The 14,310-nt window shown below is 39.1% G+C and overlaps 1 protein-coding gene across 1 annotated transcript in view; it reads left to right on the top strand.

The window, feature by feature from the left end:
* flvcr2a (FLVCR choline and putative heme transporter 2a) overlaps window positions 1-12,315 on the top strand; it is a 38,888-nt gene extending 26,573 nt beyond the window's left edge. The window contains exons 6-10 of the mRNA XM_084392832.1: window positions 3,670-3,780; window positions 5,232-5,337; window positions 8,373-8,484; window positions 9,537-9,601; window positions 11,776-12,315. Coding sequence (XP_084248958.1) covers window positions 3,670-3,780; window positions 5,232-5,337; window positions 8,373-8,484; window positions 9,537-9,601; window positions 11,776-11,838 — 457 coding nt within the window. The 3' untranslated portion in view covers window positions 11,839-12,315. The remainder of the gene's footprint in view (window positions 1-3,669; window positions 3,781-5,231; window positions 5,338-8,372; window positions 8,485-9,536; window positions 9,602-11,775) is intronic.
* The last annotated feature ends 1,995 nt before the right edge of the window (window positions 12,316-14,310 follow it).

The following is a 14,310-nucleotide window of genomic DNA, read 5'->3' as shown; positions in this document are numbered from 1 at the left end:
TGCCACTCCCCCGGACATGCAGGTATAAAAGGAGGCTTACTCCACTCACACATATTTGCTCTTCGGAGCTGAGAAGACGTGTCTGTGATTCTCTACCCATTCCTCTCTGCCTAGAAGCTTTGTTGGATTCCTGTATGGTGCATTTCAGCTGTTGTCTAGAGACTGTGGTCTTTAGCGTCCTTGTAAGAGCGCCTGCCTCCCATGCGGGCGGTGCGAAATGGAGGGGCTACAAGAGCAACACTGATGAAAAGCTTCTTTTTAAAGATGCCATTTCGTCAGTGTATTTCTGGATGCAGTCGACACTTGTCTCCCTCAGACGGCCATGATCACTGCATCAGTTATTTGGGCCGGACCCATGCTGAAGCAGTTTTCATGGATGGTAAATGGTTACTGTGAGAGCATGGCCATCATAAAGTTGTGGTCAATTTAAGCATTGCTGGAAAGCAGCCTTTTGAGGCTGAAGACTCACCTGGGCCTCCACCATCAGGTGTGATTGCACAGACTGAGTCTGACGCTGCTGTGAACATCAGGCTCAAGTGGATCCCTCCACCCTGCCCTGACGATTGGTTTCTGGGCTTGTAACGCTGCTCATAGCCACAGTCCACCCCAGTTCTTTTCCTCCTGAGGTGCAAGAAGGGTTCACAAAGTCATGGAAAGCACTTTTTACTGCCAGAACACGCTTCACAGGTTCTTCTGCCCTCACTTCCCTCGACGGCGGGCAGCCAGGAGGTACTCCAACGTTCCCCATGTTGAGCATTGTAGTGACTCAGACAGATCAGACACACAATTACTGCAGCTAACACCATGTAACAAAGACAACTCAAGATTAGACTGGTTTCATTCTAAATTTACTTTGAAACAGACAAATGTACTCTTTTCTGTACAGTCCAATCCTAATCCTACACTGTCTCTAAATAATGACTTGAGATCTGTAAAATCATGTATCCAATTTTCCTATGCAATCATTTGTTATTTTACATTATTTTGCCTATGTATTCGTCTAAACAATTTTTTCTTCTTGAATTTTCTTGAACTTCTTGGAGTGTTTAGTCTAGATAATGAAGCCAAATGTAAAGTTGTATGTGGTTCATGCTCAATTATGCTATATTTTGGCTACATGCCCCGAGTAGTACTGTACAGTAAGAAAGTTACCAACCTCATGGTCCAGGAATGGCATCTATGGTTCAACCTTGCGGGGATCTCCCAAGGGGGCCTATTTGGCAACACCGGGGAGGACTTTTGCTCAGCAGTCCTCGGCGGTGGAGAAACAGACGGAAGGTGACGCTGCTCCACCTTGTTGCGATACATCATAAACAAAAACTGGTGTTCCCTTGGTGCCCCTTGTGCAAAGTTTGGACGCGTGGTTAACGCTTCCAACCCGTCACGCTGGCTCATCAGAACAATTCGACTCGGCTATTCATTTGAGTTCCCAGGCGTCTGCCCAGGTTCAACAGTTTCCTTTTCACCTTGGAGTGAGGCAAATATACATTTGTCATGGATCTTCTGCTGAAGGATGCGATAAAGCCTGTCCCTCCAGCCTAGATGACTAAGTCAAGTCAAGTCAAGTCAAGTCAAGTCAAGTCAAGTATATTTGTATAGAGCTTTTCACAATACAGATTGTATCAAAGCAGCTTCACAGTATTAAATTAAAATAATACAACAAGGTTTGTTTCTAGTGGAATTTATTGATTGATAAAATCAAATTAAATATCCCCAGAATATCCCCAACTGAGCAAGCCAAAGGCAACTAAAGAGTATTACAGCCCTTATTTCATGGTACCAAAGAAAGGTGGTGGGTTGCGGCCAATCTTAGATCTGCGAATATTGAAACGGGACCTGCACAAGCTCCCATTCAAAATGCTGACGCAGGATCACATACGTTCATGATCAAGATTGCTTTGCGGCGATAGACCTGAAGGACATGTACTTTCAAGTCTCAATTCTCCCTTTACACAGACCGTACCTACGGTTTGCCTTCGAGGGATAAGCATATCAGTACAAGGTCCTCCCCTTCGGGCTGTCCATGTCACCTCGCATCTTGACAAAAGTCGAGTGGGCATTCACACTGTCAACTATTTTGACAACTGGCTATTTCAAGCACACTCTTGAGATTTATTCTGTGCACACAGGGACCTGGTTCTTGAACACACCAGCCAGTTGGGGCTACGGGTCATCTGAGAAAAGAGCAAGCTGTCCCTGGTGCAGAGCATCTTTTTCTCTGCACTCAAAGCGCTTTACATGGAAGGGGGAATCTCCTCAACCACTAATGGATTTCTGACAATTCCGTTGCTTTTTGGAGGTTTCAGAATCAAAAACGTCTATAGATATAGAGGCTACACTCGTTTTGCGGTACCGTTGCTCTCACGAAACAGATAGACTAGATATGCTTATTTAACTTTTTAGTGTAATAAACCTTGTGGGTGTAGTGAAATTCTCTCCGTCCATGCAATAAATGCATTGGATGGATTTCTAGCGCGTTTACTTGACCTTAGGTAATATTTATGGTTTGACCCATTTGAGAGACGGCCTAAATCAGAATTTACAATGGACTGAATAAAGCTCTCTACGAACTTGACGTGCGCTGCCTGTCGCACTGGCTGACATGTATGCGCACGAATCCCTGTCACACACACTCAAAGCAATATTGTTAGTTAGTGCATAATACATTTTTAACTAGCAGAATAATACAGCATCACGACACACATACTATAGGCTATGTCTTTTAACTATTATAGTATTTCGAAGGGCAAAAACATGAACTCTATTGGCTTCACATCATCAAGTCAGCTTTAGCGCGAGGCCCTGTGCGGTCGCACACTTGGCACAGCTCTTGCGATGGTACTGAGTAGCATATAGCATTAGCTCCTTAGCCTGAGCTAACTTGATTGAGTCAAGCTAATTGGGCCTGGTTTCAGCAACCAGGCACCTCATCTCCACCCACGTCCCGTCTCTTTGCCCATTTTCAGTTATGCGGGAGTAACGCGTTGCCAAGATGGCGACGGCCGTCTTGCCCATTTTAGGCTTCAAAAAAATGCTCTTCAGAAACACTATGGGTGACGTCACGGATATATATTTTTTACAGTCTATGGTCCGGACGGACAACACAACAACGGTGTCGTACATCGCCAGGGTGTTATCCGCTCACGTTGCATGTCACAACTCCATTCATTTATAAGGCTTTTCAGCTGTGCTCCAACTTCTTGTCAACGCTGTCAGATATAAAAATAAAATAAAATCAGACAATATTAAAGCCAGCCTTCATCTTGACTTAGATATTGCCCATTTCTTCATTTATAACCATGCTTTGGTGTGCATATATTTTCTGTCACAACCATGATATTTCAACTCACACAATGTGTAAAGACATTGTTTTTTTCTTCTTCTTTTCCCCCTAATGTATGACAAATCACTGCCAAGATTAAAGATCAAACCATCCCAATGAACATGTTTTGTAAATTACATTATCACTATTGGCGTTCAACATTTTGTAGGACTATTTATACTATCACATGTAGTATGTGATGCTTTTTGCACAGGGTTATGGTGATGCTGGGACAGCTGCTGCAACAAAGCTGGACAAAATTCTCTTGTATATGTGTATATAAAACTTTTGTCCTCACAGAAATGACTGGAATAGGCATCTTGTTATCTTCCTCTTTGTCTTGCCAGGCAGACGACTCTCTCAGTTTATCTGCTGTCGTTTGTGGGGATGGTGATCTACGCCTTCACCCTGAACTTGGGTCATCTGTGGGTCGTGTTCCTCACATCAGGAGTTCTGGGGTAAGAGCTGCAACATGCACTGGGCACAAATATGTTAGGACAATCAAGTCGGCATGAAACAAAAGTCTTTTCTTCCCTATTATGATGGATATCCGAGTGAAACGCTTCTGGAACAAGAACAAATGTGGGCGGGGCTTGATTTTGTCATTCATTTTAAAAGAATCATTTTTATGCATTAATGTGGTGGAATAATAATTTTCACACTGTTTTGGAAAATAGTTGAGGAAAATAGCATAGACTATTTATTTATTTTAACCCTTTGAAGCCTGCTGTTTCATAGTTGATTCGCAGGTCTCTAAATGCTAAACATGATCTGATAAACCTGTCTCACTCGATCTCCTCCAGTCCTTCTGTCTCTGACTGAGAGTTTAGACTCTTTTATCAAGTAAAAGTCTTTCAGTATAATTGTACAAACCTCCTCCTTCAGCTGGAGCTTCACGAGTCTTTCTGTGTCAAATCTGCCCTGATTTATCAAGGAAACGCAAGAATAACTTTGATATTGTTAGTAATATTTCAACTGGACTGAAGCAGCTTCGCTTTACTTGATTATCATACATCAGTTATTATCATAATCATGAGTATCAAATATGATCATCAGGCTTTTGAGGAAGATTTATTTGTTCATCTCTCAATCATCATTGTATTGCATTGCATTATATGGTTGAAAACTACAGAGATTTGAATGAAACTAAGCATTTAAATATCATCTTACAAGACATTTTCAGGGTTCTGTTATGTTTTATCTGTGTTTGAGTTTTACTATAGTTGGTCTTTTACGTTTTTAGTTGAAAACGGTAAACGGCCACTTAGTTCCTGGGTTACTCATTGTTTTATTATTAATGTCAGCTGTGTCTTGTTTGTGTCTTTGATTTGTTCCGTTTTCTGATCCTGAGATGCACTGTTTCAACCAAATCGTTACAGAGATATTATTTGCAGATATAGAGTGACAAATGATATTTATATGCATTTTATGTAAGTATCTGCTATACTGTTCTCATTGATTTACATTATAAGTTATCAGAATTTCATCTTGTTTTTTTATATAAATAAAAGTATAAATGCCTGCTGGATCAAATATGATACTCATCAAAAATAATAGAGAATGATCTATCTATGCGAACCATCCATTTCTACACATACTGACCATGAAGTAACATTTAATCTGGATCCACATCTAAATATAGATGTTTTTTTTAAATAATTATATGTGCTGATGGCCGACTGATAAATATCCTCTATTTCCAGTCATGCTGCATACAGTGATGGTGATTTTAAAAAGCAAAAAAAAAAAAAAAAAATTGATCTACATTAAGTAACATTAAGTATGGCAGGTCTTTATAATAAATAATCGTTTTACTTTGTATTTATGTTTTTCCATATATCAAATAAATCAAAATCAAGGTTTAAACCAAATTCAAACATGTTGTGATTCTTGTGTCGTGTGAGCGCAGGTTCTTCATGACGGGTTATCTTCCGCTGGGCTTCGAGTTTGCAGTGGAGCTCACGTACCCGGAGTCAGAGGGAACATCGTCAGGACTGCTCAACTGCTCAGCGCAGGTCATGCATGTACTCTCTGATCCCAGACCTGTAGATCATCTGCTTTGTTCCGAAGCGGGGACTTAAAGGATTAGTTCACTTCAGAATTAAAATTTCCTGATCATTTATTCTCCCCAGTGCAGTTCTCTTCAGTGCAGCTTCAAAGGCTCTACACGATCCAGCCGAGGAATAAGAGTCTTATCTAGACAAACCATCAGTCATTTTATTAAAAGAATAAACATTTATATACTTTTTAACCACAAATGCTTGTCTTGCACTAGCTGTGATGCGTCACAAATGATGTAATCATGATGAAAGGTCAAGCGTGATGTAGGCGGAAGAACCGATCCAGTGTTTGGAAAGCGAACGTGCAAAGACGGCATTTACAAAAATTAAAAATAAATAAAAGGTAAAACACTGATGTCGGACGATTTTGAAGTTTTCGCCCTTCCCTACATTTCTGACCTGGAACACGCGTGACCTTTCAACGTGATTACGTAATGTGTGTCGCATCACAGCTAGTGCAAAACGAGTGTGAGATAAAATTATATCACTGAATACGAGACAAACAAATACAATTGTCTTTGAGGTTTATTTTCTTGCAAGAAAAGGCCAGTACAGTCACACAGATCATCATATTGTATCCAGTGGAGGCCCTCCTGTCACGTACCAACATTCTTTACCATTCCAATACAACTCCATATTAGAATAAGGAGAGTGTGTTTGCTCTTTTACTGTCATATGATGGTCACACACATCTTAAAGATAACATTTCTTCCACAATCCCCCCCCTTTTATCATTAAATGATAACTATAATAATCCAGCAAATTTAAGTTACATCATCACATTTATACTCTTCATTCCTGATTTCCATAAAAATGATCACTCTTAAATTTGTGAAAGAAGATTTGAAAAGAAGAAAGTTTAGGCTGTTTTTGTGGGGATAATTCCTTTACCATAAGCAAGCAAGTAAAGATTTTTATCTGAAGCCGGGCTGAATGAATAAACAGTTATTGCGCTCCTGACACTAGGTCAGACCTCAGTCACCTCAGTATGCAAGAAATAGTATTGATGTTCAGAATAGAAAAAAAACACATCTTAACTTAATTAATACATTTCACTGTAACGTCCGCTGGTCGTGTCGTCATCAAATTTCTGTGGTTTTGGATATATATCTTTGAATTGATAATGATCATTTTTATGGAAATCAGGAATGGAGAGTATAAATGTGATGATGTAACTTAAATTTGCTGGATTATTATATAGTTATCAATTAATGATAAAAGGAAGTAGAGACTGGCTAGGCCACTCCATGACCTTAATTTGCTTCTTCTTGAGCCACAACTTTGTTGCCTTTGTGGTGTGTTTTGGGTCATTGTCATGCTGGAAGACCCATCCACGACCCATCTTCAGTGTTCTGGCTGAGGGAAGGAGGTTCTCGTCCAAGATTTGGCCCCGTCCATTGGTCCGTCAATACAGTGAAGTCGTCCTGTACCCTTACCAGAGAAACAGCCCAAAAGCAAGATGTGTCCACCTCCGTGCTTGACTGTAGGGATGGTGTTCTTGGGGTCATAGTCAGCATTTCTCTCCCTCAAAACACGGCGAGTTGAGTTGATGCCATAGAGCTTGATTTTGGTTCATCTGACCACAGCTCTTTCTCCCAAGCCTTCTCTGAATCATTAGATGGTCATTGGCAAACTTCAGACGGGCCTGTACATGTGCCTTCTTGAGCAGGGGGATCTTGCAGGCGCTGCAGGATTTCAATACATTGCGGCGTATTGTGTTGTTTGCTTGGTGAGTGTGTTCCCAACTGCCTTGAGATCATTAACACGCTCCTCCGGTGTAGTTCTGGGCTGATCCCTCACCTTTCTCATGATCATCCGTACCCCATGAGGCGAGATCTTGCATGGAGCTCCAGACCGAGGGCGATGGATTTTTCATTTTGTATTTCTTCCATTTCCGAATAATCACACCAACAAGTCTCCTTCTCTCCAAGCTTCTTGCTGATGATCTTGCAGCCCATTCCAGCCTTGTGCAGGTCTACAGTCTTGTCCCTGATGTCCTTTGACAGCTCTTTGGTCTTGCCCATGGTCGTGGAGAGGATGGAATGAAAGATACAGATTCTGTGGACAGGTATCTTTTATACACACAACAAGCTGACATTAGGACATTAGGAGTACTTTCTTAAAGTGACAGGACTAATCTGTGTTCCACATGGGCACATAACTGATCTGTGGGAGGCAGAATTGTTGCTGGTTGGTTGGGGATCAAATACTTATTTCACTCGATCAAATTTACATTTACATTTACATTTATTCATTTAGCTGACGCTTTTATCCACAGCGACTTACAATTGCTATATATGTCAGAGGTCGCACGCCTCTGGAGAAACTAGGGGTTAAGTGTCTTGCTCAGGGACACATTGGTGTCTCACAGTGGATTCGAACCCGGGTCTCTCACACCAAAGGCAGCACGATCAAATGCTAATCAATTTACAACCTTTATATATTGTGTTTTTCTGGATTTTTTGGTTGATATTCTGTCTCTAGCCGTTAAAATAAACCTACCATGAAAATTATAGAGCCTTCATTTTTTTGTAAGTGGGCGAACTGGCCTTTTCAAAGACAATTGGAAATGTTTCTTATTCAGTGATATAATTTTATTTGCCACTACACGAGCATTTGTGGTTAAAAAGTATATGAATGTTTATTTTTTTTGATGATCGTTTGTCTAGATAAGAGACTTTGAAGCTGCATTGAAACTCACATTTGGACCTTCAACCCGTTGGACCCCATTGAAGTCACTATATGGAGAAAAATCCTGAAATGTTTTCCTCAAAAATCTTAATTTCTTTTCGACTGAAGAAAGAAAGACATGAACATCTTGGATGACGTGGGGAGAGTAAATTATCAGGACATTTTCATTCTGAAGTGAACTACTCCTTTAAATTATTACAGTGTTGCATTTTCTTCATGGTTCAGTTTGCTTTCGCAAGGTAACATTTCCAGAATGTGTTTATGCAAGTCACATCTAATGATCTTCCTGATGTGTGCAGATGTTTGGAATCGCATTCACCATCATTCAAGGCAAAATCCTGGATCACTTCAGCACACTGGCCGGCAACATCTTCCTCTGTGTGTTCCTCTTCATCGGCTCCATCATGACAGGTAGAAACTCATCACATGACGCTCAACATGTGACCACTTACAGTTGCACTCGTCTCCTGCCCGTGATGTTTTATTACAGCATGACTTCAGCTTGTGGCGTCACAGTGGCACACTTAAACAAACAGGGTATCGTTGTTTTATACATGCTGAGAAAACCTAAACGATCGTTTCATTCATTTAAAGTGCATTCTTTAGACAGTCTTACTGAAAATCGTGGTTTCTGGTTTAAACACATTTTTTTAAATGCAAAGTATAATTTTTCAGTGTAGTTTCATGACATTCTTTGAAGCAGTGCTTCTCAATTGATTTTGCTTAGTTACTTAGTTGTACTTTATTGTCCAGCCGTGGCTGAAAATTGGTCTTTGGCTTTGCTATACACACAACACTGACAAAACACAACATCCACATCAACACAATCACATAAATACTTAATACATTCATATAATGATGAAATTAGATATTTTCACCAAACTTGGCACACATGTGTATGAGCCCAATTTGAGGTCACAGTAAAAAAATCGCGATGATTGAACTCTAGGTGGCGCTATAACATGAAAAAACACATGAACAAACAAAGGGCTATAACCACTGACCGTTAGTCCGATTGACTTGAAAAGAGTTGAGCTGAGTGAGTGAGTGGAGGCGGGGCTCATTTGCATATTCATAGAACCGCGTATACTAAATGAGGCAAAGGTGTCGAGTTACATTCAAGCTATTTTAAGACATGAAGAAATTTTTGAAAAAACAAACATTTATATGTGTAATTTTGGTGATCAAAGATGAGTTTTAAGGGATAAAATGATTGACTACAGGGGGACTTTAAGAACAGCATGGGTCGTGATTAATAGGATATTCCTGTAGCTCAGACACTAGCAACACCAAGGTCATGGGTTTGAATCCTAGGGAATGTATGAAATGATCAAGTGTATGCCTTCAAAGCAATGTAAGTTGTTTTGGAAAAAAGCGTCTGCCAAATGCATACATGTGAATGCAAATTAACTGTAAAAATGGACACCTTTTCAATGATCAGACTTTGTTTCTCTGCCTCACAGCGTTTATAAAATCTGACCTGCGGCGACAGAAGGCCAACCAAAAGTCTCAGACAGAGGTGAACGCTGTAAGTATGTTATAACTGGACGTTAGCAGAAGAAAACTTTAATTTAACACCAGAAAAACAGTGAAAGCTGAAACCGGTCTGATCTGCCTGAAGAAGCCCTTATGATCAGATCCCTCTCTATGATCTGATGCTCTGTATGAAAAAGAAAAGGTGAAGCTCATCCAAGAGGTTATGTCAAGGATTGAAGGTTTAAAACATAATATGGGTTTTAATTACATTTTTATGTTGACTTTAAACTCAGAACAGATTGTCCTGTACCAAACCAGGAATGCTGTCATGCTGTTAGCACATTATGATTGATAGGGTGTCTGAAATACGCATTAAATGCCATACGACACACTTAATATATATATTAAGAATTTTTAATACAATTTTTATATTTATATATAATATAAATGATGTATAAATATATACAGTATATAGGCTACATGCAAATATTTCTTAAATATATATACATGTATATGTGTGTATTTATATATACAAAATATACACAGTACACACATATTTTATGTACACAAACTTTTTTTATTTTTGGATGCGATTAATCGTTGCACAGCACTAAACAATATGAAACCTTTTTTTATTTAACTTTGAAATGGACTTCTGGGTGTTTTTACCAACGCTGTAATGAGATCTTGGTGAGCAGCTGTCTAGAAAAGTTACACTAGATTCTGGAATAGAGTCAAATACACAAAACAGGGTGAAAAAAAAGACATGTAAACCAATGAACAGAACTAAAAACCCAACATGGCCCTCTGGTGGTTATAGGGAGTGGTGTGGTGTAGGGGTTCCAGTCAGGGCTGGTGTCAAGAAGGTTACTGGTTTGATCCAATAGCCATTGGGGCTGTTTTATTCTTAATATATACAATCGCTGTTCTCAACAAATGGGTCACAACCTCTCTCTGTCCTGATTGGTTACGGACAACAGGAGAAAACTATGCTAAGTTAACACAATACTGTATATTAATCAAAAAATTGAACATAAGTGTTCAGGTGAAAGCAGTACTTTCGTGAGAGAACCGAATGTTTTGAGAGCCAAACACAAAGTTACTCAGAGCAAGGCAATACTTTTAAATAAACAATTATATCGGATTGAAACGATTGAATAAATCCCTCCCTCTTTCCAAGAAAATGGTACATTTTCAGATTAGATCGGGATCCAGGATGTCCCAAACTGCGACTTGAAGTGCACGTGAAGTGATTTCGCACTGCAGAAAACAGCGTCTTTTCGACATAAACACGAACCAAACTCTTCCAGTCTCAGATACAACTACAGTGTTTGAGGGCGGAGCAAAGCAGATGCTGTTCACCGGCAGCCAATGAAGACCACAGGCTGGCATTATGCAAATGAGTTACATTATCTAGGTACGCAACAGGACGTGAGATTGGAATTACTGACGACTCGTTTCAGGCAGTTCAGAATCACTTCTTTCTTTTAGGAGACTAACTTTATTTGTTGTGCACCTTGATCTTTAAAACTTTTACATCCACAAACAGCTTTATTACACACTGCGTGAAAGGTAATATTAGTATTACCTTAAGGGGCACGTAAGGGTAAACTCAGGGTTCAAAGTGCACGCGAGAGCATCAGGGGAAAGAGGAGAGCTGTTGTGCCTGGAGGGTGAATACAGTAAAAACATCCATAACTGTTTTATTACATCTTTAGAGAAAGCCAATGTGTTACAAACATACATAATGTTTGTTTGAAAAATAAATAATAGGTCCTATAAAAATAATCAAACATCTATATAATGATGTAAATAAAAATCGTAATACCTACTCACACAGGGCTCCAAAAATAAAATAAAAAGTACATCAGATTCAGCTTAGTTTGGCCAGTTTCTTCTACTGTTGCCAAACAAGAGAATTTCTTAGCAAGACGTGTGTCTGTGGATGATGTCAGCAACTTTATCCACATGTATACAGTAGAGTTAGGGTGGTGTACACGATGTAGAAAACCTCCACTGCTTGATTGCTTGTGTCCCGCAAAATGTGAACTATATTATGATAAATGTGACTATAATGTGACGTTATTACCGAATGAAACAGTGTGTAATGTCACTGTGTATTTCTGTGCATTTTTATGTTGTAGATTTCATTAAAATGATGTTTAGTGTTCCTTACTGAGGTAGTGATGGATGGTTAAATTTCAGTTTCTCTTTTGTTCTGTCCAGGCCTCATCCACGCATTCCCAAGACGGAAAATCGTTGAGTATCTACAAATCTACAGTGTCCTGAATAATGACGGCTCAGGCTGAACTGGCCGAGCACAAGTGAAACTTCTCTTCCTTCAGCTAATAACCCGTTGTTGTTCCTGCAGTGTTTAGACTGGCCGATAGCTCGTGCTCCCACATTAACCCACAACACTCAGTGGGAATCATTCATCACACACAATTTTGTAAAATACATTTTTTGTAGACCATTCAATTCACACAAGTATGAACGATTAACATTTAAAAAATGTTATTGTTCTGCTTGTGTTTCATAAATGAGGATTAATGTGTTTTAATGTATTGGGGAATGTATCATGTTTGCATGACGGTTCCTCAGATCTGACCTAATGTTTTTATGATCAGAAGTATGAATCTAGTATGAGTGTCTCTGTAACAGACACATCTGATCCGAGAGATCTCGCTCTGTGTTCGCTGATGCTGGACATCACCATATTATTGCGGAAGGTCGAAGTCCTTCAATAAAACCCATGATTTGAAGCCTACTTGAATGTGCCAGAACATCAGTCATGTGATCAGTGGAGGACATGTGATGCTCATAATGCAGTGCTAACCGCCAACCGTACAGTACACTTATCTCAGACTAAAGACAGCATTACAATATATGCAACGGTTAGTGTGTGTCGTAGCATGACTGATGGATGCTTTTTGATCCAATAGAAACATATATTAACCTCCTGGGACTCAGGAGGTTGGTGGACATTATATTTTTGTCATACATGTCACAACCAGGGTGTCCTGTAAAGAGCACATTCAGGACTTTTCAGAGACACCAAATGTGTGGAGGTTTCACCATGAAAACAACTTCTCCTTGGTCTTTAAAAATGTCAATGTGATCAAATGTAGCACTCTTATGGAAATATGATAATATATTGTAATTATAATTTAAATCGGACTACTTTTCAAATTGCATTTCATAAACCAACATCTCAGGAAAACGTTATGGGGTTTAAAATCAAAAAATGACTTTCTGTTCCTGAACAGGGCATTGATTTCACACATGTCCCCTGTAGAGACACCAGGACTACAGCATGTTCATCAGGTGTTCTGGGAGACACAACAAGTGAATATGGAGATAAGTTATACATCAATATTCCTATGAAATATTAGATATTATTATTAAAATGTTGCTAATTATTACTCCAATTATTACACTTCTTTTTCCATTAAATGTTGCTACAAGAACACATTAATGTACACATTGGATACAGTGTATAGATACATTGCATTGAATGGGAATATTAATTTATGGCCACATATTGCATAAAGTAAAATGGTGTATCAATTCATTCCGTTATATCTTTCATAACATAGTTGAGAATCATCTTTATACAAATTTTGGTTAAAAAAAATCCTAAAACCGCAACATTTATTGGTGATTGAAAAAAATAATAATCGTTTTTGCCTATACATATAATTTCATGTCATTTTATTTTTTAAACAACTGAGTCCTGGTGTCCACAGCAGAGGCATAACATGAATAAAATATCATTTTTCAAAAATATTTTTTTTTATTTTTTTTACCATTTGTTTCTTTTGCTCTAAACAATGTGATGACATTGTTAAATGGGTCTCTCTTTTTTTCTGGGTCTCAGTAGGTTAATGACATTTAATATAACACAAAGTATAGTCTTATAAATGTACATTCAGTTTTAAAGCAACAACATGGAACTTTTCCTCTGCGGTCGCCCTACAGGTTGGAAGCGGAATTGTCCATTACCGCTGTCGTAAAATGATTTACGGTTACTGTCAACGCATTCTCATCCCCAAATCGTCACTTTCAAACATTCTTCAATATCCGACGCACAAAGCACCCTTAGCGTCAATATGAGACGCTTCGGTTATGGGTAGGTTTAGATCTGTGGTAGGGTTATGCGTCTCATATGGACGCTAAAGGGTGCTTTGTGCGTCAGATATTGAAGAAATTTTGAAAGCGTCAGTATATGACGACTAGGGATGAGAACGGGCTGTTACTGTATATGAAGCATGCAGGTTTTGTTTCATATGGGCAATGATAATATTATTAATCTTCCTCCTTTCATAATTTATACATGTTTAGTAGACTAAACATTTTAACTCAAACATTTGCGATTTGCATGTCGATTGCAATGCTCAAATCTGAACGAGAATGATAGCGATAGCATCCTAACCATCTAAAACTAGCATGTTAGTGTTTACTAGCTACCAGATTGATAATTCGCTCATCTACTAACGTTAGCTGATTCATGAAGATAAATGGAGGACCAGATAGTTAACGTAGCCAGGCAGACAACAGATTAGAAAAACTAAAGATAGTATGCAAGCAATTTACTTACTAGTTCAACAGCATGACGGCCAAGTCAGCATCGGTCTGACGATAAGCTCACGCCAGCGAGCAAACGCTCGACCAATATTGATCCTCGTCCTGCCTTTCAGTTTATCACTCTCCCTTTTCCTCTTCCGACTCTACTCCGACAAAACCTTGGACTTCTTACGTTTC

This window comes from Rutilus rutilus, assembly GCF_951802725.1.
Source record: "Rutilus rutilus genome assembly, chromosome: 21".
Classification (NCBI taxonomy): domain Eukaryota; kingdom Metazoa; phylum Chordata; class Actinopteri; order Cypriniformes; family Leuciscidae; genus Rutilus; species Rutilus rutilus.
The sequence above is the reverse complement of the archived record's forward strand: the minus strand, read 5'-3'. Positions and strand labels throughout refer to the sequence as shown.